This window comes from Pygocentrus nattereri, chromosome 16 (genome assembly GCF_015220715.1).
Source record: "Pygocentrus nattereri isolate fPygNat1 chromosome 16, fPygNat1.pri, whole genome shotgun sequence".
NCBI classification, from domain to species: Eukaryota; Metazoa; Chordata; class Actinopteri; order Characiformes; family Serrasalmidae; genus Pygocentrus; species Pygocentrus nattereri.
In genome coordinates, this window is record NC_051226.1 from 24,695,535 (window position 1) to 24,719,632 (window position 24,098).

The 24,098-nt window shown below is 40.0% G+C and overlaps 3 protein-coding genes across 3 annotated transcripts in view; 2 read left to right on the forward strand and 1 right to left on the reverse strand.

Moving 5' to 3' along the window:
• The first annotated feature begins 45 nt into the window (after positions 1 to 45).
• nop16 (NOP16 nucleolar protein homolog (yeast)) lies at positions 46 to 3,486 on the forward strand. Its single transcript, XM_017704290.2, has 5 exons — positions 46 to 213; positions 1,342 to 1,447; positions 1,555 to 1,612; positions 2,533 to 2,639; positions 2,795 to 3,486. The coding sequence occupies exons 1-5, from the start codon at positions 113 to 115 to the stop codon at positions 2,930 to 2,932; spliced, it is 510 nt and encodes a 169-aa protein (XP_017559779.1). The 5' UTR covers positions 46 to 112; the 3' UTR covers positions 2,933 to 3,486.
• Positions 3,145 to 13,170, reverse strand: arl10 (ADP-ribosylation factor-like 10). Its single transcript, XM_017704289.2, has 4 exons — positions 12,921 to 13,170; positions 6,978 to 7,152; positions 6,444 to 6,619; positions 3,145 to 5,060 (listed from the first exon to the last, which is right to left on the reverse strand). The coding sequence occupies exons 1-4, from the start codon at positions 13,053 to 13,055 to the stop codon at positions 4,893 to 4,895; spliced, it is 654 nt and encodes a 217-aa protein (XP_017559778.1). The 5' UTR covers positions 13,056 to 13,170; the 3' UTR covers positions 3,145 to 4,892.
• A 6,849-nt stretch (positions 13,171 to 20,019) lies between these two features.
• Positions 20,020 to 24,098, forward strand: part of wwc1 (WW and C2 domain containing 1) — a 42,040-nt gene continuing 37,961 nt past the window's right edge. Inside the window, exon 1 of the mRNA XM_017704288.2 lies at positions 20,020 to 21,010. Coding sequence (XP_017559777.1) covers positions 20,892 to 21,010 — 119 coding nt within the window. The 5' untranslated portion in view covers positions 20,020 to 20,891. The remainder of the gene's footprint in view (positions 21,011 to 24,098) is intronic.

The window sequence follows — 24,098 nt, forward strand, 5'->3', positions numbered from 1 at the left end:
AGCCGCTGATTCTCCTCTCTACAGGTTCTCTGCCCGCACGGAGAAAGAACACGGAAGTTAAACGGCATTTCCGCTTTCTCCGGTTCGCACAGCAGCACGCGTGTCCGCAGCGATGGGCAAGAAAGCTCGCAAACGTAACACGTTTAATTACAAATTAAACAGAAAGAAACTGAAGAAGAAGATTTTGAGGAAGGAGCAGCCGATGATTGAATGGTAAGAACAAACCGGGTTTAAACCCAGGCCGCTGTCGCAGCCAGCTGGCTAACGTTAGCGGGTCTCTAGCTAATGCTTTTACCGACATACTGCAGAATATCGGCCTGTAGGAAACACACTGACCCTGATAGATGTGATCTGGGCAGGGTTAAGCCGAGTAAGTTAAATAAGTGCGTAAATGTGAAGTATTTGTTGGACTTCGCTGACTACTTAGCTTAGCTTAGCTAGGCTAAGCTAGCTGTAACACCTAACTTGCTGGGTATTCGGTGTTGGTCGAATACCGAAAGAGTTAACTAACCTGTGATAAATCAGTAGCTTCAACTATTTCGGTTTAGGTTTGATTCGCACACTTGTGGTTTCAGAAGTAAGACAGTGCCGCGCTTGTAGCTGAGCAGGTATTAAAAGCCACAAAACTACAATTCCCATAATACATGAACCTGCGGCCTCGCGACTAGAGGAGGACGAGTTTACAGTTGAGAGGACTAAGACGAAGAGTTAAAACCTATTACAGGATCAGTGCACCGAGCACACCTTTTGATCAATTTCAGGACTAACTTGTTTTTGTGAGGGCATATTTATAAAAGCAGGAGCTCTTGGTATAGCTGGACGGGAATCTCAACTGCTTGAAAAAAGTCTGCATAATTAAATGGTTAAGACGTAAACAGAGTAATTCAAAGTGATTTAATCAGATGGATCTTTGCAGAGAAACTTACTGACAGATTGTCTTTACAGAGGTGGTGATAGGAACCAGAAGTCTCAGTGTTTGCAGTGTAAATATAGCCATTTTCATTACTGCCCAAAACAACCCAGTATGATGGATGTGATTTTATGTGAGGTTAATAATGGTAAAGTAGTGGTAAATCAGGAAAATGATTTTTCTTCAGGTACTGTTTTGTCCTGCAGCACCTTGTGAGTATATGGCCTCAGACTTTAGTGTATTGACATCTGTTTAGCTTTGTTTGTCATTGTGTAATAACCTTCTCTGTGATGGCTCCCAGATGTTTTAAACAATCTGGTCTGCACCACCACAGCTGTGATCAATTCCTGACTGCATATGTTTCTCTAGAAGGGAGCATTTCACATAAGACCACTCTGAATGACTTTGTTCATGTTTGTGAATCCTTAAAGCGCTCAGATTCGAAAGGCGTGGGACGACAAGAAATCAGCCAAGCAGAATCTGCAAGATATGGGACTGTTGTTAGGAGTTAAAGGTGTGCTCCCCATCAGCAAGAAGGCAAGAATGTGTTTTGCTTTGCTTTGCAAACATCTGACAATATGTAACAGTTGTGGTCATACCAACGTACTGTGTTGCCATACAGTTTTTCTTTGTTCATGTTACAGGGCAATAATGAACCAGTGGGTCAAGCAGCAGCAGTAGTGAAACCCTACGTCGTCAGAGGTATGATGTTCAAACTGTCTCTGAATGTGAGACTCCGACTCCTATAATTGCTATTCTGGGTATTGTCTCGCCAGAAATATTAAGTCTATGACTGTTATGTCCGCAGGGAAGCACTTCAAAGGCTGCAGCCTTTTTGAGAAATTCATGACTAATTAACTGAGCTAAAATAGATGAGGATGGTTAACAAAAGCGCCCCGACAGCTCAGAGTTGTTTTTCTTATAGTTCAGAGATTTTTTTTGTGTGTGTGTGCGCGTGTGTACATGTGTGTGTGTGTGTGTGTGTGTGTGTGTGTGTGTGTGCTTTCTTTAAGTGCTCTGATTGCCTGGTAATTAGCATTCCAGAGAAGTGCTTGTCTGGGGTCTTGATTAATGGACTGCATGCACTTGTAAGCAACAGAGTATAACGACAGACAAGAAAAGTGTTGAGGAGGGGGGCAGACTACATTATTCAAACACCAGTGCCATTTGTAAGCCTGTAAGTCAGTAGGAGGTGCAATGCCGCTAAGGCACAGATAAGCCTCTGAATCTAGCCAAGGTCTGCAGAAGATGCTGGATGGGGTATCAGAGGGCAAAAAAGAATAAATCTGATTTTATAAAAAACTCACTATTAAAAACAAACTATTAAAAACTTGGCTTAAAATCACAGAATTGCTGATTTTGTAAATTTTTGCTTCTAGACTGATTTTGTACAATTTTAACTAAATTATAAACGTTGGAGTTAATAAGACGTTGTTGGCTATTTTTTTTCCCCTTCCTGTAGGTACTAAAGCATTTGAGCATGGTGGCTTTGGGTTGCCATCTTACATAAAGCATGTCAGTTACAAATGGTTCATTTGAAAGCTCTTTTGCTTTTGGAAAAGAGTGATGTACATGAACTGATACCAGGGTCAATTTACAAAGTCTTATTGGCTCATTTACAGAAATGGAAGCAGAGGCCAGTCTTCCAACAAGTGACAAACCTACATGCTCGAATGATTTGATAGAATTTGTCCAGCATATGATTAGGGAATACAACGAGGATTATAAGGTAAGATGCTGTTACCTCAATTAGCCTGTACTTGTTAAAGGTAATAGTGCATTATGGCAGTGTAACATTGCCACTAGCCTGTACTTGCTAATGGTCATGTTATGCTGTCATAGTCTTATGCATGATTCTAAGTAATATGGTTGCTGCTCTTGCAGGCAATGTCTAGAGATGAGAAGAATTACTATCAAGACACGCCAAAACAAATCAAGCGGAAAGTGAACTCATACAAGCGATGTCATCCCAAGGACTATGAAGCTTTTATTGCATCTTTGCAAGCAGAGAAGTCGTCTTGAATGTTGAAGTGAGATGCTGGAAAAATGGACTGAATGGACCGTACACTTACCCCAAATGCTTGTAAAATTCTTGGAGTTCTTGAAGTGATAAGGGGGATTTGTGCATAAATGTTCTACATTGTATACATATGTAAAGCAATCTTTATTTTGGAATCTTACCATGATATGGTCATTTTCTGAGACGTGTGTGTTCTGTATTTTCACAAAAAATGTTTTCAACAAAAATCACACTTTTTCTTTATTTCAAACACTGTGTTGCAGCAAACATACTATGGATAGTATTGTTATACAAGACAAGTGGTCAAGTGTAATATACATAGACTTTGCCTTCTGTGTTTATTCATTTTGGCTCAACATCCAGAATGATTTCACTGTGCCAGAGCACAGAATGCGTATAACTGCAGCTGAGTGAGTTCATATCGGGTTGTAGGGCTTATAAGACAAACGCTGATCCTAATGTATTATGCCTATCTTATGTAACTGTGAAAGGATTCTGTTCCAAGTACGTTTATCCTTGTACCACCCCGTTTTTATATAAAGTACAATGGAAACTATTGGTATTTCAGAACATCATTTGATACAAATGCATTTTCTAAAGGCATTTCCCCAACTAGCTCCAAGGCAAAGGGGGGCCTATTTATATTTCAAGTCACTTGCAGTTTAAATGTGCAATGATTTTTTTATAACAGTAATCAAGTGATAGGCCCATGAGTAAGAATGTCTAAAACATAAGATGTATGCCACTTTTACTTGCCTCTTAGCCTTGTTAGTAAACACTTCTTAATTGGCATATGCATGTTTCAAATATAATATAAGGTAACATTTCCATAAAATAAACATGAATACGATAGGTTGTGGTTCATGCCTGTAGAATACTGCACCTATGGCTGAAATTCAGCCCAGTAGTCTGCAGTTTGCAGTAAACGGCATCAGTCACAAGCCTCCCAGTCAAGCTTTGTTTAGAGCTTTTTGCTTAATACTAAAATGTATTCCATTCCAAGCATTTGCAAAATGATCTGGCCTAAAACCCCATTTTGGCACTAAACTCTTCCAACTGAAGCTGTTAGTGACCATTATTTGTGGTCTGCATAACGGTTCAGTATAGCACATTTAAGATTACAGGCGTCAACAAAACCTACCTAGTTAACTATGAAGTGGTAAACTAAACGCCTATAGATGGATCTAATATGGTCTAATGAGATTAAGCTAGTTAAACTCCTTACTGGTGATTTATTAAACACTGGATAATCATTAACATTCATAATAACAATGTAATCAATATTTTAAAATTCCAGTTATGTCAGCAGTGCTGTACTTATGCAACAGTAAATAATCACTTGCATAACAAGTCCTTGATTATACAGTAAAGGGGACTGTTGTCAAATGTGCAAAAAAAAAGACGGCATTTGAAACCTATATCACATTTATGTTAATGTTACTTAAAGATGTCTGAGGTATCAACTGTTGGCTACAGCTTAACTCAGTGCAGCATGCTTGAGGCAAACCTAAGCATTCAATGATAAACCATAAACTACCAAAATAACAGAAGTACTTGCATGCACAGATGACATTCAATACGCCATTGTAAAACTGCAAACAATCATTGTGGTCATCAAAGTAGGCAAAATATATCCTATCACAAGTTGTAATAAACCTGGAAACTCAAGAACCTACGCAAAAATGAAGGTATCGCACCTCAGTTTTCATTGACTAGAATAATTTATGACAACAGAACATAAGCCACGGTATATCGTGAGTGGCGTCATGGATGCTACCCTTATTTGCCTTGAGTGTTGATGAGCAACACAGCAAGTGTTTGTATACCAACAATCCTTTTGCATTGTGCTTTCTTCCAGTCCACCTCAGGTGAGTCTTTATCATTATCATTATCTCAGACTTGCTCTTTGATAATGATCCCTTTCTCAGTACTTACAGACACAAGCTTGCTTGTACCCTGACCTCACACCAGTTTTAACAGGAGATCCTGGAGACACTGGAGGCTGCAGGCTGCCGTAGCTCCCACGGAGCTCAGCTGGAGGGACAGGAAGAAGAGCTTCCTCTGGTCCACCAGTGAGCTCAGAGAAAGAGCGTCACGCAGTTCAGGGACGCTAACCGCATTTGGCTTGTCCTGAAAGGAAATGCGATAAAGACAAAGAGCAGTCATAGTGTAACAAACAGACTAGGATTACTTTCAGGGATTAGGTTTAATCTGGACCTGAGAAACTTCCAACATGGCTATCTTGCGCATAGTGTTTCTTAATGTGTACTTCATTAATTATAATACACCGTAGTGCGCCCTTGCCGTAGAATTTGCCAGCCTTGTGGAAAGGCCCACCACAGAACTGCCGCTGTCTGTAGGAATTCTTGCCCAGAAAAGCATTTGTGAGGTCAGACACTGATGATGGACGAGAGGGCCTTGTTCTCAATCTCCATTCTATTTAATCCCAAAGGTGTTCAGTGGAGTTGAGGTCAAGACTCTGTGCTGGCAAATCAAGTTCTTCCACACCAAACACCCAGCTATGCCTTTATGGACCTTGTGCACTGGGGCTCAGTCATGCTGGAACAGAAAAGGTTCTTCCCCAAACTGTTCCCACAAACTTGGAAGCATACAATTGTCCAAAATGTATTGGTCAAGATTTCCCTTCACTGGAACTAAGGGGCCTTGGGCAACCCCTGAAAAACAACCCCATAGCATTATCCCTCCTCCACCAAACTTTACAGTTGGCACATGCAGTCAGGCAGGTAATGTTCCCCTGGCATTTGCCAAACCCAGACTTGTCCAGTGGCTGTGTGCTTTAAGCCCTTACAGTCGACAGGGGCAGATTTAGCAGGACAGAAATTTCACAAACTGACTTGTGGCAGAGGTGGCATCCTATGACAGTGCCATGTTTAACGTCACTGAGTTTAACGGTATGACTTATTATACTGCCAGCATTTGCCTATCGAGACTGCAAGGTTATGTGCTTACTTTTATACACCTGTTAGCAATGGGTGTGGCTGAAACACCTGAACTCAATAATTAGGAGTTTTTTCTGTATAGTGTAGTTTGAGTGGTAGGTGATTATCAGCACAACAGTGACATCAACAAGGTGGTAGTATGTTAATGTGTGTGTGAGATCTATGCTGAGCTTTGTGTGACAATGTCACTGAAGGAACCACGCCATAGCAAACTCAACAAAACATATCACTGGAGATTTCTTTAAAAAACTGAAAGCAAGTCTCCTAAAAAAAGGAAAAGCTGTAATAAAGTCAAAGAGTGGAAACTCTAAACACTGAAAAATTGCATATTTAGTCATAGAGGCTTGTCAGTAATCTTGTGTTATACATATCAGTTTTTGCCCCCAGCAGTGAGCAATTATCGGCCGTTTTGGATTGAAATTGGGGGGTCTGACTTTTAAAACCTACTGCATATGGTATGTGTACCTAATAAACTGACAATTCAGTGTACACCAATGTGCAGGCGACTAAGAATAGTCTTAGGAAATAATCTATAGTGTCACCTGTTGCTCACCTGTTTGTTTCCTAGGATTACTACTGGGAGTTGAGTGTCAACCCTGAGCAAACGGTGGAGCTCATCCTTAGCCAGTGGGAGTCGACTTCGGTCTGAGGAGTCCACTACATACAACAAGATGTGCGTTCTCCTCATGAAATCGGCCCAGTACACACGCAAGTCCTCACCGCCTCCAACTGACAAGAAAAAGATGACAGTCACATGATATTTTTTTCCCATAGCCTTTACGGTTAGATTGTAGCTTATTTATAAGACTAGATCAAGGGTAGGGCTAAAGTACACTGTCTTCAGTAATTGGCCCTCTAAGTTCTGGTCAATAAATACAAAATGGGGGCTTTGCTCACTACTTGATAAAAATAGAATGGCTGTAGAAAGGGGTCTTTGATGGCAGCATGAGAGACACTTGTGTCTTTGGGCAGAGCAGCTTAATTGATTACTTCATAAAAATTTAGTGACAGTTTGAGGACAGCACTAGCTGGCTGAATTATTAACGAAGATGGCATATACATGTATAAGTCTGCATCTGATGCATACTTTCTAGAAAATCCAGCTGGCAGGCAGGAGTGTGAAGACGGATAAAGTTGAAGCCACGCGTGGGTTTACATCGTCTCTTGTTGGCCACTCCACTCAGCCCCTGCAGAACGCTGCTCTTTCCAGCGCCATCCAAGCCAAGGACTAACACCTGCCTCTCCCTCTGCTCTTCCTCCTCCTAAAACCAGAGTTACACATAAGAAGAGGTGCAAGTAAAATGAAAGTTAGCTAACTGATTAGCTAAACCCTTTCATTCAGTGCCATTATTGCTGGTGATAACAAAAGCCTAATTTAATTGCTTTTTATTTGGAGCTAAATGAAACAAGTATAGAAAATCTGTTGGGCTGGAAGCAGATTCATTTTTGCAATAAATATTTAAATGAAAGTTTAAATACCTAAAAAGAAAGGAATCATTTAACTTACAAATCACCTTGGCATTTCCTCCAGGTATAAAGCCATGGCCTGTTTATAGTACTGAATTAATAGGATGACCCTTAGGTTACAGATAGCCAGTTGGTGAAGTATGTCACTCTCTCATAAGCAGCTAACTGTGCCATTGTTAGATCATAGGAGCAGATTCTTAACTTTAAATCAATACCACATTGTGTTTCTAGTAGTATGAGCTATTATATTATCAGTGTTACCACACACACTAGAAAAAATGGACTGTATAGATATACAGTTATAGAAAGACCTGAAAAGTAAGAAAACTTATTAACTGTCCTGTAAACATTAGTGAGTTGCTAGAAAACTGTAAAGCCACCAAAATTGGTATATAACATGTAAATAAAAAGAATGCAATGATATGTAAATCACATAAATCCTATATTTGATTGAGAGCAGTACAAAAACAACATCAAATGTTGAAATTGAGAATTTTAATGTTTTTTTTTTTTAATATATGCCCATATTGAATTTGCTCCCAGCAACATGTTTCAAAAAAGTTGGGAGAGGGGCATGTTTACTACTGTGCTGCATCACCTCTTCTTTCAACAGCTGTAGTTTTGAAAGTGAAATGCCTCATATAGTACCTTGCCTTGCACAGTATTTCAGCTGCACAACAGTTCTGGGTTGAGCAGCTGAAATTGAGCAGCTTTGTTGTATTTTTCATTTCATAATGTGGCAAATGTTTTCAGTGGGTGACAGGTCTGGACTGGTGGCAGACCAGTTTAGCTCCTGGACTATTTTACTACAGGGCCTTGCTGTTGTAATACATGCAGAATGTGGTTTGACATTGTCTTGTTGAAATAATTAAGGCCTTTCCTGAAAAAGACGTCATCTGGATGGGAGCATATGTTGCCAAAACATGTATATATAGTTCAGCATTAATGGAGCCTTCACAGATGTGTACGTCAAACATGTCATGTCCACTAATGCCCCCCTAAACCATCATGAATACTGGCTTTTGAACTGTGCACTGATAACAAGCTGAGTGGTCTTTAGCCCGGAGAACACAGTCTCCATGATTTCCAAAAAGAAGTTCAAATGTTGATTCGTGGACCACAGGACACCTTTCCACCTCCCCTCAGTCCATTTTAAATGAGCCCAGGCCCAGAGAAAGTGTCAGCATTTCTGGATCCTGTTTATATCTGGTTTCTTCTTTGTGTTTTAGAGATTTATCTTGCATTTGTGGATGCAGTAATGAACTGTTTTCACAGACAGTGGTTTTCAGAAGTGTTTCTGAGCCCATGCGGTAATTTCCTCTACAGAATCATGTCTGTTTTTAATGCAGTGCTGCCTGAGGACCCGAAGATCACGGCCAGCAAATACTGGTTTCAGCTTTGTCCATTACATACAGAGATTTCTCCAGATTCTCTGAGTCTTTTAATGATATTATGTACCATAGACGATGAAAAGCAAAAGTTCTTTGCAATTTTATGCTGAGAAACATTCTTCCTGAATTGTTGCACTATTTGATGGTGCAGTCTTTCACAGAGTGAATCACCCCTACCCATCTTTACTTCTGAAAGACTCCACCTCTCTGAGATGCTTTTACACCCAATCAATCAACTTTTTTGGAACGTGTTGTTGGCATCAAATTCAAAATGTGCAAATATTTTTCAAAAAAGAATACAGTTTCTCAATGTTGATGTGTTGCCTTTGTACTGTTTTCAATGAAATACAGTGTTTAAAAGATTTGCACATCATTGCAATTTGTTTTTATTTACATTTTGCACAGCGTCCCAACTTTTTTGGAAATTGGGTTGTATGAGCTTGGGCCCAGAGAGGGTGGCAGTGTTCCTGGATCCTACTTATATATGATTTGCTCTTTGCATGGTAGAGTTTTAACTTGAACTTGTGGATGCAGCGACAAACCGTCTCCATGCAGTGATTTCCACTGCAGAATCAAGTCTGTTTTTAAAGCAATGTGGAGAGACACATTGTGGAGTGACAAAGCATTTCTTGTAAGTCGCTCTGGATAAGAGCATCTGCTAAATGCTGTAAATGTAAATGTAAATGAGAGACAGTATTTGCTTTTGGCCTTGTACTTTGCATTCTGAATTTTTTCTGAATTCTCTGAAACATTTAATGTTATTATGTACCATAGATGATGAAATCCCCAAGTTCTTTGCTTTTTTACATTGAGAAATGTTCTCCTGCATAGTCTTTCACAGCACTGAGAAATGTTCTCCTGCATAGTCTTTCACAGCACTGAGAAATGTTCTCCTGCATAGTCTTTCACAGCACTGAGAAATGTTCTCCTGCATAGTCTTTCACAGCACCGAGAAATGTTCTCCTGCATAGTCTTTCACAGCACCGAGAAATGTTCTCCTGCATAGTCTTTCACAGCACTGAGAAATGTTCTCCTGCATAGTCTTTCACAGCACTGAGAAATGTTCTCCTGCATAGTCCTTCACAGCACTGAGAAATGTTCTCCTGCATAGTCTTTCACAGCACTGAGAAATGTTCTCCTGCATAGTCTTTCACAGCACTGAGAAATGTTCTCCTGCATAGTCTTTCACAGCACTGAGAAATGTTCTCCTGCATAGTCTTTCACAGCACTGAGAAATGTTCTCCTGCATAGTCTTTCACAGCACTGAGAAATGTTCTCCTGCATAGTCTTTCACAGCACTGAGAAATGTTCTCCTGCATAGTCTTTCACAGCACCGAGAAATGTTCTCCTGCATAGTCTATCACAGCACTGAGAAATGTTCTCCTGCATAGTCTTTCACAGCACCGAGAAATGTTCTCCTGCATAGTCTTTCACAGCACTGAGAAATGTTCTCCTGCATAGTCTATCACAGCACTGAGAAATGTTCTCCTGCATAGTCTTTCACAGCACTGAGAAATGTTCTCCTGCATAGTCTTTCACAGCACTGAGAAATGTTCTCCTGCATAGTCTATCACAGCACTGAGAAATGTTCTCCTGCATAGTCTTTCACAGCACCGAGAAATGTTCTCCTGCATAGTCTTTCACAGCACTGAGAAATGTTCTCCTGCATAGTCTTTCACAGCACCGAGAAATGTTCTCCTGCATATTCAACCCATCATGTTACTGACCTGTTGCCAATTAACCAACATCAGTCTTTTGTTGCCCTGTCCGAACTTTTTTGATGCGTGTTGTTGGGATCAAATTCAAAATGGTCATATATGTTTTTAAAAAATGGTTTCAACATTTGATATGTGGTCTCTGTACTGTTTTTCATTAAATATAGGTTTTAAGTGTTTTGCACATCACTGAATTCTGTTCTTGGCAACATTTTGCGCATCCCAACTTTTTTCGGAAATGGGGTTACAGAGTTTAATGTTCACTTCTAACATTTTATTACAACTTGTGATCAAATTGATTTGTTTGTTAATGCTTTGAGTGTGTCAGTATATCACTTATTCAGTTGGGGGTCGTGTGGTTGACTTTAATGTTAAGGACACTGGCAATTTGGGGCATATTAAAGTGCCCATTTGTGGACACAGCTGTCATGTGTACAAGTCATGGATATTGTCCTGGAATTTGTACTGGAAAATCACTTCCTAAAAAGAGTGGCACTATGATTTGAATCTGATGGAAAGCTATGTGTACAACAGTTTTGTGCAATCTACATTTTTCTCATGTGTTCATTTGCTGACATCAAAACAAACTGAAAAACCAGATCTGCAGTGTTGAACCTGTCAACACAGAATGTAAATTCTTTATACAAAAATGTAATTACATTGAAACAGTACAAAGCTGACAGTAACAACAATACCAGCTGGGTTTTTTTCCCAGTCGAGGGCCGGTAGTGTCCATGACAGTAACTGGCAGTCTTCTCTCTGTCAAGGAAGAATAACATGGTCTCTCTCTTGCTGTCACTAAGCAACACACCAGCCAATCAGGCACCTGCGCGGCTGAGTGATTAGCATTCTCCTCTGAGCATACTGAGGCACTTGATAACGCTACGTGACCAGCAGTTTGGAAAGATTTAAAAAGGCAGTCTTCAGATGTGTGCGGCCTTTATTGATCCAAGTGCCTCTGTTTAATATTACATGTTAACTCTAATAATTTCTCCCAGATGGGGATGGGGTTTCCTTTTAAGTCTAGGTTCCTCTCAAGATTTCTTCCTTCATTTTTTTTCTGACGCTCTTGCCCTCAGCTCGCTCACTAGGGGTCTGGACTCTATTTTCCGGGAAGCAGTTTTGAGATAATGTCTGCTGAAAGAAGTGCTATAGAAAGGTGAATTGAACTGGGAGAAGAACAGCGGAAAAGACATTCAGATGCTCTTATGCAGGTGTGCACATTTTGTTAACACATGGGTAGTTTGCTGAGCAGCAGTTACTGTACAGTAGGCTCTGTAATCTCTGAGCCACGTGCATCATGCAGAGACTTGCAACCTTGGATTAGTTGGTTGAGTAATAATAGAGTATTTTGCAGTCTGACGTTCTGATGCCAAATCTTTTAATAATGCATTCTGTCTCACAAAGTTAGCTACATGTTTCGTTAGCGTCACCTTAATATACATGTGTGAATGTGTATTTTTTCATTTTTATTTTACTGTGATTTATCATTGAGTATAACACTAGGGCTTGGCAATATGACAATATTTTATGGCTATTGTGATATATTATGTCACAATATGGTTTTCTGAGCATATTGTGAACATCATCAGTAATAGCTACATGTTTCATTTGCAAAGTGAGTTTTACTACATTTGGTGCAGCGCAGTTGAGTAAAACATTGAATAAAATACACTATGGTTGGAGATTTTTTATGGTTCTTACAGTATTTTTAGATTTGCCACTACAGGTTCTATTTTGTCTGTTCCAACTTATTAAATCTTAGAAAAATTAAATATCATGATGCATATTGTGTATCGTGAAAATGGCTTGAAGTAACTAAATCTTGAAGATCATAATCTTGCCACATCACCTAACCCTATATAACTGGTGCATAATTTCATACATATTATTTGGTGCAGAATTTTGTTGCATTATTTCAAGTAGGCTACTTTACATTAGAGCTTTATTTAGATTAAAATAGTCTCTTTTGCAAAAATGTAGCCAATTTTACTGCCAATGTTCATTTCATTTGATACATGAACATCATTCTAATAACCGTCTGTTAGTGAAATAAACTTTGCATAACATTATGCAACAGTTGAAGTTTAAGAATAACCTATTTTTCATCCTTCGCCTGCACTGTTTTACTCCCCTTTGGTTGAAGTGAAGCAGTCATTTGTGTTTTTCCTCCTGTTTTTGCTGAATGGAGCCTGCTCTCATGCTACTTCTCAGACACCAGCAGCTTTAAAACCACTGACCGTGGCTTTTCCGTGGCATTTCCACACACAATTACATTTTTAATCACACATAAACTGAAGCGCAGCTAATCTCCACGGTTTACCTCCATTGCGTGCAAGTGAAAAAGTTTCTTTCATTTTCTGGCCAGTTCATCTCCACCTTTTATCTCCCTGACGGACTGAAACTCGATGGCGCGGTGAGAGAGGTTACTTCAGAAGAAAAATAAACACAACCCACCTCCTTGAACACGTAGTAGTCTTCCGGCGTCCATACCCGCCTCTTGTATAACAAATTCACGGCCACGAACAGAGCGGCTCCGACGGCGCTCACCGCGGCGGTGAGGGCGACGGAGATGTGCCGGAGCAGAACCATGCGGGCCGGTCGAGGCTGAGCGGAGTGAACGGTGCTGCTGCTGCTGCTGCCGCCGCCGCTGGCAGAACCGCGCTGTGGCGCTGACAGATCGGCGCCTGGTTGCCAGCACACGTGACCGCCTCGCTTGTTTTGTGTTGAGGAGCGCCCGCCTGTTTCCGCGTCCCTGATTCGCTGAGGCTGGAGGAGGGGCGTGGCTATGGACGGAACCGGCCATCGGTGAGGAGGAAGAGCGAAAGGGAGGTTGTGATGAGGCGTTCGATCCAGTTTACCGAACCGGCTGTTTTAACTGCTGATGTGATGTTAGATTTGGTTTACCGTATCGGCCCGTTTTACTTGTTGATGAGACGTTCGATTCAATTTACCGAACCGGCTATTTATAGCAATTGATTCGATATCAGTGTCAATCGACCCTTTTTAGTGATAAAATGTTCGAATCAGTTTACCGATCCGACTCTTTATTACAGTCGATTCGATGTTCGTGTCAAGAACCGACTCTTTTAGTGATAAAATGATCAGTAGAGTTTAAAGAACCGTTTAAAGAACTCTTTATGACAGTCGATACGATGTTCGAGTTCGTGTACAGAACCGACTCTTTTGTTCACTGAACTGGTTCATTTGATGAACTTTCTTTCTAAGTACTAGTGCTACAAATTAATGAGGCGCTGCGATTAAAGTGGAATTCCACAGAATTTTCAAAATTTTGCATAAATCAGTCACTGAATGCAGTCATGCAGAGTAGTGAACCGACACATTTTATATGTAATGTTGATAATGGTAAAATAGAGGTAAACCTTAAAAAAAACGTTTTCCCTAGATACCATTTCACTTCAGAACACACACTGTACCTCTCCTGGACTAAGATAAAACTCAATAAAACAAAACAATGTCTTAGGCATCAGGCAACTTATTTGTAACTATTTCATGTAATAACTTTCTGTGGAGGAGCTCATAAAGGCATTAAACTATTCAGACATCTGGTTCCTATCACCATCACTGTGAACAGTTCTGACTCTGTAAGTTTCTCCAGAACACACCAAACTACTCTGAATGACTTTGTTTACATCTTAATGATTGCTGTGGTTTTCAGTTCCAGTGCTGGGACCCCCTGCCCAGCACAGTTTTAGCTATCCTCTGTCTCGACACATCTGATCCATCTGTTCGGGTAATTATCAAGCCCTTCGGGGAAGTTGGGAAGGGGGTGCTTGAAACTGAGCAGGGGGTTCTTGGCACTGGAGTTGAAAATAGCTGAAAATAGCTTTTGCCAACAGCGACATCAGTTCAAAACTCAAAACATTCAGTAGTTTTAATCTATGATTACAGAGGAAGCAGAGCTTGCTCTTCATAAGTAATTCTTGCTGCCCTCGTGTTCAAAAGACAAGCAGCCGGCACTGAACTTCTTCTGCTGCACACAACTGGCTGCATTTTCATGCACATCAGATGTGGAATAACAAATCATTGCTGGGTTTCTCAAATGCATCTTAGCACATAAATGGCTGTGAATTGGAACAGCGAGCATCACACGGAATACTCTGTCTACAAGTTAGGACGTCCCTAATACTGCTTTCAGAAACATGCTGAAGCTAGTATGCTAATTTAAATGAGTTAACTTAGCAAGTTAGCTGTTATCGACCTCCTAGCAGGACTTAACATTAATGTGCCACTCAAATGATATTGACCAGCACGAATTCTATACTGGTCTAAGCTGGTTTATGCTGGTGTGATGCTGGTTTGGTTGACCATGCTGTTAACCAGCACAGCAGCATTCAAAACACAGCATAAGCTGTGACCTGCTCTTTGCATTTAATACATAAGGTAACAATGAACTGGAGGTTAAGCACATTATAGGTTGTACAGTATATGGTGCCCTGTCAATCAGGGTTATTATAGTGTTTATTTATTTATTTACATTTTCATTAGTTTTGATTTTTCTCTAGTTTTTCATTTTGGTGATTTCAGTTTTGTTATTTTTGTTTTTATTTTCTAGAAAGTAATAGTTTTAGTTTAGTTTTTATTTAGTTTCAGTGTTTTTTGTATAATGTTGAATGCTGTGATAGTATTTGATAAGTATGGATTAAAATGAACACTGAGCTCGGCTCCAGCTTTCCTTAAAAACAGCCAAACACAGAAGTTCCGCTTCTAAACTCACATTAACACACTGAAAAAATGAAAACTACACTTTTTCCCCCCACTCAGCAATTCTATTTTATTCTTCTTCAGCTCTACAAGTATTACAGCACTATTCATTTCAGTTTTATGTTTTGGTTGGAAACAAAATGTTAGATTCTTGAAAATTGGCCAATCCAGAATTGTTTTTCTCTGTGGCATCTAGGTGGATATAGCTAAGCAAGCTCTCCTATTGGTTAGGTCTTCAGGAAAAAATGGCACGTCCCGTTAGATTAACCTTCAGCATAATTAAGAAGTGACAGAGGAATCGACCAATCATGCTGATTCTGGAGGTTCTAGATATGTCATTGACTGTAAACATGCGCAACAACCTGACGTTGTTAGAAATGGAAAAAACAGAGGCAACAGCTCTTGACCAGGCTTCTCTACTGCAAGAGTCACTGCTGCAAAATAAAATATATGCTAATATGTCTATCACAAACTTCAAGTAAACATGAAACATGTCTTTTAGCAGCTTCAGATGTCTGTGATCATGTTTTGACTGAGTTTTAACATTTACGGCCCAAATTAAAAGCGTAGCTCTAATAGTCATGCTCTAAAAAAGCAGATGTGTGCAGTGCTCTGTGTAGCTTTTAAACAGGGTTATCACTTACTGATTTAATTAGATAGCTTATGAGCAAGGTGCGAAATACAGAGGGTCCTGGGCGCTTCAGCACCACTGTGTTGAGTGAGTTAGCAGCCAACCAACATGGGACTCCCTCGAATGCCAGGGTGTAGTTCACAGTGGTAGGTGGTGATGCTACATCCCTGTGGGCTGGAGGTGAGGATTCAAACCCCTACTCAGGTAATAACACCAATATTTTAGGCTGCTTTTATACAAAATTCACAGCACTGTGTTTATTTTCCTCTGAAACACTATTAGACTGTCTCTATTGATGAGTGTCTACAGTATGTGTAAACATATTAAACTCATCTTCTTGTTTACGTTGCCCACTTTTTCCCCTGACCCATTGTGCTTGGGCCTGAGTTGGTCACTAAAAAAGTGAGAGAGAAGTCTAAGAGCATGAAGTCAGAATGTTTTTATCTTGGTGGGGAGTAGCCTAATGGTTTCCTGAAGCTGTAAGAATGATGGATTTGATAAGGAAACCTGCCCTTTAATTACTTCAGGAGAGCCTTACTGGGCTGACCAGTAAGAGGTATTTTCTTTGCTCTAAAATTATCCAACTTGTGAAGATTTGGCAGATTAGTTAAATCATGGGTGCTGTGTTTCGGTAATAAATGGGACAGGGAGAGAGTTCAGTGTGGTAAAGTCCATAAAGCTGTTCATTAGGATTTTTAGGAAACAGCCCACCATGATGGTGCAAGAATGTCCAACAGTGCGGCGCAATATAAGAATATTTATCATTATCATGATGAGCAGCGTTGCAAAAAAAACAAATGAACAGCTATAAGAACATAATTAGTCCAGTTTAGTTGGGCAGCACAGCATGCGAAATGTGAAATCATTGTTGTTGATCATATTTGTTAAAGGTGGCACTACTTTGTTTATTCCAGTTTATCAGATGTCAGAAAAAAATACACAGTTTTAACACATCTTCTGTTACTCTGCTTTGTCATATTTTTTAAAAGTAACACAATGTTTATCTATAACTGAGCACAGAAATAGTTTAACACATTTTGTGCAAAGTGTGTTGCCTCCAACTGAAAAACACTGATGTCCTGTCAACACATCTGTTAAGAGTGTAAATAGTGCGACATACTGTGTATTGTGAAATATTGAAATATGTGAAAACCACAAGTGTTCAAAAAAACTGGACTAGGTGAGGTGGACTCAGAAGATGTTCCTGAGAGCAGCCAAGAGCAACATCTCCATCTGAGGGAACTGAAAACTGAATTCTTTCTCTATCACTATGGAATATCAACAAACCCATCCATCCATCCATCCATTTTCCAAGCCGCTTCTCCGTCAGGGTCGCGGGGATATCAACAAACCCTTCAAACAGAATAAAACAGTCCTTTATTTTCAATCAAATCTGTTCACTGCCAGTTGAAGATTTGATTAATAGTTTCCATGATGGCTCATTTGAGTACTGTTTGTTTGTTGGCTGTTCATTGGTTCCAAATTAAACATCCCCTGAAGGCAGATCGTTATTATCTAAATATACTGAACATAAATCAAACAACATTCATCCATTTTTATTACTAAATGTATATCGTTTGGTTAGTATTCACCTGATTCTGAAAAGGTTTCAGAAAAGAAAGAAAATAACATCACCTAATAGCATATCCTTCCAAAAATGACATTGTTACAATATTATTTCATGTTATATTTTACAAAATATATTATTATTTATGAATACATTCCATGTGTAATGAATGATAATTAATATACAATGAACTTTTTTTACTTTTATGTTTTGGAAAAAATCTTAATCTGGTCTTCTCTGTCTTGATTTACAGTCTTGATTACAACTCTACCAGATGGTTTAGTCTTTTCCTTCTTTAAAAGAGATTTCCATCATTTTTTTCTAGGTTTCTGCATAATCCCCTGCTTGAAGACGTAAACAAAGTCATTTTGTGGTTTGATGTGAAACGATTTGTTGGAAAGAAGCTTACAGATTTCTTTACAGTGGAGGTGATGGGAACCAGGAGTCACGATGTCTACATCCAACACCACCAGTGAACCTTAATGTGTCTTCTGAGTTTTTATGTGTGCTGTTGATGATGGTAAAATAGTGGTAAATCTTTAAAATAAAATAAAAAATAGCTTTTTGCCGTATAACACCCTGCATATAACACTCTGCCATGCCAAAATCTTCAGTCAAAACTATTGCAAACCATGTCATTTGTCATTGGTGAGCACTGTCACATGTCATTTGTACCAAATTTATGCAGTTACGTTCTGTGCTGTGGCTTTTAGAGACAGTAACACTGTGGACGTCAACTTTATTTCAATCTTGGCAATTCAATTATGCAGAAACTTTCATAAATCTGTGAAATTCTGTTTTAACACAGCCCTTTCAACTGTGGCCATCTGGCACTTTAGCTGTTCACCCCTTACTCCATTGGAGGGCGTTGTGCATTTTTAATTCAGCTTTGCAAATGCGCACGATTGTTTGTTAAAACTACTTCAGCAGAGAAAACAAGGATCTGGTTGAACACTTACAAGACTTGCTGACGCTATAGCTTTTTAAAAAAATGACCAAGTGAATTGTTGCTGTGGGACTCAGTGACTCAGGCAGCAGTGACTCGGCTTATTCTTGTAAAGGCGCGCAAAAATTGCAGAAATGCAAAAATGCAGGGATGCATTACTGACTGGACCAGTGGGGCCAAAACTCAGTCCTGTAACGACACAGCATGTGGCCATATGCAAAGGTTTGTGCACCCCAGATTTTATTTGGCCAGGATCACTTTTTGTACTATTTTGAAAATATGAAAGAATGAATATGCAAACAAAAATATGCAGAAATACAACCAGAAAAGGCCATAAGAAATAGGCCATTGAAATAAATGAATGAATGAATTTCATTCATTTCAACCACACTGTTAAAAATAAAGGTACTATGCAGGTACATGATTAATTCATCAAGGTACAAACAGTGTAAACGTTCCCTCAAAGGTTCAACAGTGGTTTTAAGGTCCAATTGTGTGAAAAGTAGGTATTTGTATCTTTTTATAAACTAATGTTTTAAAATAGAACCATTTAATAAAAAGCCTGGAGGCAAGGCAGGGTGTGTGGTGTCAGTACAGCTTAGAAAATATCATTTCAGTGGATTCTGGTTCAGTTATGTTCCATGACTAAAGGTACTGAGATGTACCCCTGAGGGTACCACCACAGTGACAAGAAGGGTACTGCCCCAGTGACAGTGTCACACCTTTTTTTCTGACAGTGCAGTCACTCTTAGCAAAAATGGATTAGGTTTTATGACTTAACAAAGACAATAGTGGAAGCTTTTTGGTGCTATATGGAAACATTTTTAAAAGGTTCTTTAACAAGTTCCCAATCACAGAGGATAACGTTAACCATGCAAATGGTTTATTGAGTCATCTCAGTTCCATCACTGCCTTTACTAAAGAACGCCAGACCGGCCCTTCGTGGATAGTGACCCGTGAATCATACACCCCTTTAAAATGGTTCTTTAGGTGGTCTTTGGTAAAGCCAATTGTTCTATATAAAATCATAAACATTTAAAGAATCGCTTGAATGCAGAAATGTTCCTTTCTTATATAGAACGTTTTCAAAAAGGTTCTATATAGAACCAAATTCAACACATCAGTGTGAAGAATTCTTTCATGATGAAAAAACCCTTTAAGCATGCAAAATGTTCTTTGAGTGTTCATGGTTCTATATAGAATGATTGTCCTTACTAAAGAACCCTTGAAGAACCATCATTTCTGAGTGCATAGCCTACGAGCTAGCCTGAGAACCTTTTTAAAACATGTATAGCACAAAAATCTACTTTTTTTTTGGTGCTAGGTAGAACGAGTTAGCATACATGCTTTAAAAAGGATGGTTCTTTTTGATATAGCACCATGAAAAAGGTTCTTTTATAAACATACACAACACATTCTCCATCAGTCTGAAAACCCATTTCACCAAGCGCGGGACCATTTAAACATGAAATGGCTCTCTGTTGAGCTAATGGTTTTGTATAGAAATGATGGCTTTGCTAAAGAACCTTTGAAGAAGCATCTCTTCTAGGAATTTGTGGTTGTCTGCTGGAGTAAGAAGTGTCAGAATGAGCTGTGCGCAGTAGCCTTTCTCCAGAAAGTGGCTCCGCTATTGGGAGAAATACGGTCGTCACCTGTATGACGCCATTCATCCAACCGCAGCATAGCGACCGAGCTTGGTTGGGAACTGAGGGAGAAGCGGAGCCACTTAAAGGGAAAGGGGGAATTTGAGGAAAATCATGCGATTAAAAGCGGCGATTTTTTTAGGAAGTCCTCTTGAAGAGCCAGTTTATTAGGTAAAGGCGCTGAGAGGACGGAATAGACTCGGCGTACTCGTGTGAGGAGCGGCGAGCAACTGTTTGCGAGTCCGATTCAGCGAGGTCTCCCCTCGGCAAGCTAGCAGGCTAACGTAGCTGTCGCTAACGTTAGCTAAAGATGGTGGCCAGGCACTGAGCGAAAACTCCAGCATATTTTTTTCTGAGGGCTTTCTCTCCGCGATTGCTGGATGAACAGTGAATGTGGTTTAGTTTATTATTTAATTTTTATATATTTTTAAATAATTTCTGGGAACTCCTGCTTGAATTCGGCTCTCCGTTTAGACTCCGTACCCGCTCTTCATTAAAAGCTCTAGGCTGAGTGTCTGAGGACAGTCGGCTTTTAAGAAGTTGGTTCGCTGGGTTTTTAATAAATGTTCAGGCGAGTGCACTGTGGCCGAATGTCGCCCATCCACATGAACTGAGTTCTCGCTGTTTTATAATGCACAGCTGCAGTGCAAAGTGTGCTGCAAGAAGGAGACCTACGGCGGGGAATTTATGCGGCATGGTGGACGAGGATGCTCCCTTGTAGGCTGTAGAAACCGAGGAACTCGACTGGATTACTCCGACCCGGGATGGATTACCCTCAGATTCTCGGGCACGACGCGCTCCACGTCGGTTAATGGCAGTTGAGCGCTGCTTTAGCGGTGGATCACAACAACACATGGTTCGCCTTCAAATTCATTTAGAAGACTTGGAGGGCAAATTACATGGAGACTAGTTGGTCATGCCAAGGAAGGAGTTACCATTGCCAGAGGGTTGGGAAGAAGCCCGAGATTTTGACGGGAAGGTCTACTATATTGACCATATCAATCACACCACCAGTTGGATTGACCCAAGGGATAGGTATGGTGATCTATGATGTGTGTGTATAGAGATGTCTTGGGGATTTCAGATGTGTTGTAGATTCACTTTGTTTCTTTATGTTTGGAATTTCATGACTGCTTCTGCAACCTATGTTAGTTTTTAGTTTTCTCTAGTGTAGTCTAGTCCAGTCACACATGAATCATGCTACAACTCACTCACATTCTTGTCACACCACCCTTTTCCTTAACTGTGTTTCTTACTCTGCGCATACCATCAGTATTGTTGTACCGTAAGAAATGAACCACAAGTGATGTGTTTTGTCTTGAATTTTCTACACTAATCACTGAGTGGCAGTATGAGTAACTTAAGTCTCCTTGGACTTTGGCACAAAATCTTTGTTGGAATGCCTAAGATTATTAGAGAATTTTCAAGCTTCACTGGCTCAGATCATGTTGCATGGATTCAAAGTAGCTTTGCAGAAGGGGTACCCTGAATGTTTTCCCTTTCTGTTTTGGATTACTGCTGTACCCAGCCCCCCCTCGCCGATTTTGCCCTCTTGTCTCATAGAATTGGAACATGATAGCGATCAGACCACATATTTCTCCTTTTGTGTGGTGCAACAGGTTTGGCTGTAGCCAGGAAACCAAGATGGCAGAAATTTGTAAACAAGTACCTAGGACACATTCCTAAAAGTACTGCATGAGCGCTGCCCATAGAGGCGTGCAAAAGCGAAGGCTGATTCTTCCAAATCCCTTTCACTGCATGCCAAGGTGCACAACAAGGTCAAAGTGCACCACACAGCTCTGCAAACGTTAACAAGGACGGGTAAATAGCAGCCTAAATGCACATTTTACTTGTCTGTCCAGTCACTGTGGCAGTGAGCTGGAGCTCCGGCCTTCAGCGATCAGAGCAGGTCGTTCACTTGCTTCATTCTAAATTCACTTCCAGTTCATTTCTATGTAAGAGTTCCAGTACATCCCTGTGACTTCAGTTTGATGTTTTTTTTAAATGAAAAATATTTTGTTTCTGCCAAAATGGAGTCAGTATGAATGAATCCGCGTTGCAAAGCTGTCATGCACAGCTAAGGATCTGCGTAGAAAAGCTGACTGAAAAAGGCTTTCAAACCATTGCGTTGACGCTCAGGCTCTGTACACACCATCTTGCATCAAAGGAGCTGATTAAAATTTACCAACGTTTCAAATCCTGACCTAAATCTGTCAGTGCGTCTGCCTATCTCCAACCTCTTCAGCGCATCCCATATAGACGCTGCTGATGTTCCCCTGCTGAGCAACAGTTGAAGCATTCTGATCACGTTTCCATTGTGTAGTTTACATGTTAGTACAACATGTAATCAAAAATTACAGTTTATGCTAAAAAAGTGGAAAGTCTAGTTGAACTGTAGAGGGCAGCTTGTTTGCATCCAGACAGTTAATCAGTGGCTTACAAGCATCTAAGCAGCAGTTAAAAATATATTCTACCCAAAGCATTGTGCCAAGCTGTTATCCTGTTTCATAAAAATACTCCATAATGACTTAATGTTAGACCAGGCAGTGTGCTATTGTGTTTGGATGGGTAGAATTATTGAGTGGAGAAAGATAAGCAGAAAAGATTTTTTTAGCTAGGTATTGAAGCCTCAATATGTATAATTATGGAAATTTCATCTTTAAGTAGGTACATCTTTAGCCCTTTTAGAGAAAGTTACTGAGTTAGAATTGTTTACAGCAGTGGTGAGCTGAATGTTCGAAGTATTTAATGCCTCTAAAAGCTGCCTGACAAAGTTCTTGCGCAAATGATTGAGTGTTAGATGATAGCTTGTTTTATGATATTTCTGTGAAAACCTAAAGCATATGTCTAAATACATATTTCAGTAATATTTTTTTCAATAATATTTTTTAGACAAATAAATATGTCTAAAACATATTTCTTTAAATACAGTGCGAACAAGTACATGCCAGACATTGTAAGAAAAAATAGAAAATGTGTAGATTCACTTCATTTTGCTTTGTAATAGCTACTTTGGTTTTGATTGAGTCATTAATCATATCAAATGAATTATGCAGAAATTTGGAAGCATTTTCCTTTAACGCACACACAAGTGTAGCCGCTTTGGATAATAATGAGATCCCAATTGACAATTCTTTCCTGTGGTTGGAAAAATACATGGCCGCAGAGGCTCTAGCTGTCTGGCTTGATACATCCTCAGGTGTTGTTGTGAGCACTCTTATGATTAGCCTACCTGAGCTTCTGCTGAAGAGATGAGGAAGTAGAGGTTGACCATAGTCATGTTTGATTGAACAGTAAAGTTTGCTTTAGGATGTTTGCTATGCTTTTTCTTGAATATATGGTGCCCCCTCCCACTTTTTAAACCTTTTATGGGTTCAACTCGACTTTCTGTTCCGTCTCGAGCTCCTGAAAGTGCGTTTTTGAAGTCTACAGTTTTCTTGTTTATGGCAGCATTGTTCACTGGGTGGGTCTCAGTTGCAGAAAATGGGGATTTTGAATGCCAAAGTAGATTTTGGATGTGTTGTCAAGGTGGGATACTCCTCCAAGATTGTATCTTGATGTAGATATATGATGCATATATAATATAACGTGAAAACATTTTACGCTGTTGCAGTGATGGTGGCCATGATGTGTATACGTTCGTTCTGTGTAAAGAAAACTTTGGTTGCTTTATTTCAGTCATAGTTGGATTCCAGAATGAAGAGCAGAGTGAATTCCTGCTTAGTGACTCCCTCGTGTAAGGCACACCTGGGTTGTACTTGTTTTCATCTCCTCTTCTAAGCCTTTCTTGTGCCAGTTGGTGCCTGGCTCTGTCTGAAGTATTTCCGAGGGAGAATGATAAGACTACACAGCCATGCAGTGGTGCATTGCAATAACTTCCAAACAAATGAAACAGCTCCTTAATGACTATAAGCCGAACAATTATCATCTTCACAAGTCACCCAAGACAAAGCGTTTCCCTGGGTAGCACTCGCATTCCACTCAGGGCCGTATTGTTTATTTTCCCTCACCGTGACACACTGAAAACATTTGCTCAGGTAAATGGAATGTTATCTCCTGCTCCGATAGTAGCTGGGCCGTCGTCAGGGGTGCAGTGGCCTTTTATTGTTGGACCTTGAGCGCA

Excerpts from the sequence above, each read along its gene's own strand:
- nop16 (XM_017704290.2), top strand. The coding sequence starts at position 113 with ATGGGCAAGAAAGCTCGCAAACGTAACACGTTTAATTACAAATTAAAC. Across the intron at positions 214-1,341 it reads GAGCAGCCGATGATTGAATG|CGCTCAGATTCGAAAGGCGT; the intron begins GTAAGAACAAAC and ends GAATCCTTAAAG. Across the intron at positions 1,613-2,532 it reads GAAACCCTACGTCGTCAGAG|AAATGGAAGCAGAGGCCAGT; the intron begins GTATGATGTTCA and ends GCTCATTTACAG.
- arl10 (XM_017704289.2), bottom strand. The coding sequence starts at position 13,055 with ATGGTTCTGCTCCGGCACATCTCCGTCGCCCTCACCGCCGCGGTGAGC. Across the intron at positions 7,153-12,920 it reads ACTACTACGTGTTCAAGGAG|GAGGAGGAAGAGCAGAGGGA; the intron begins GTGGGTTGTGTT and ends CTCTGGTTTTAG. Across the intron at positions 6,620-6,977 it reads CCAGCTGGATTTTCTAGAAA|TTGGAGGCGGTGAGGACTTG; the intron begins GTATGCATCAGA and ends TTTTCTTGTCAG.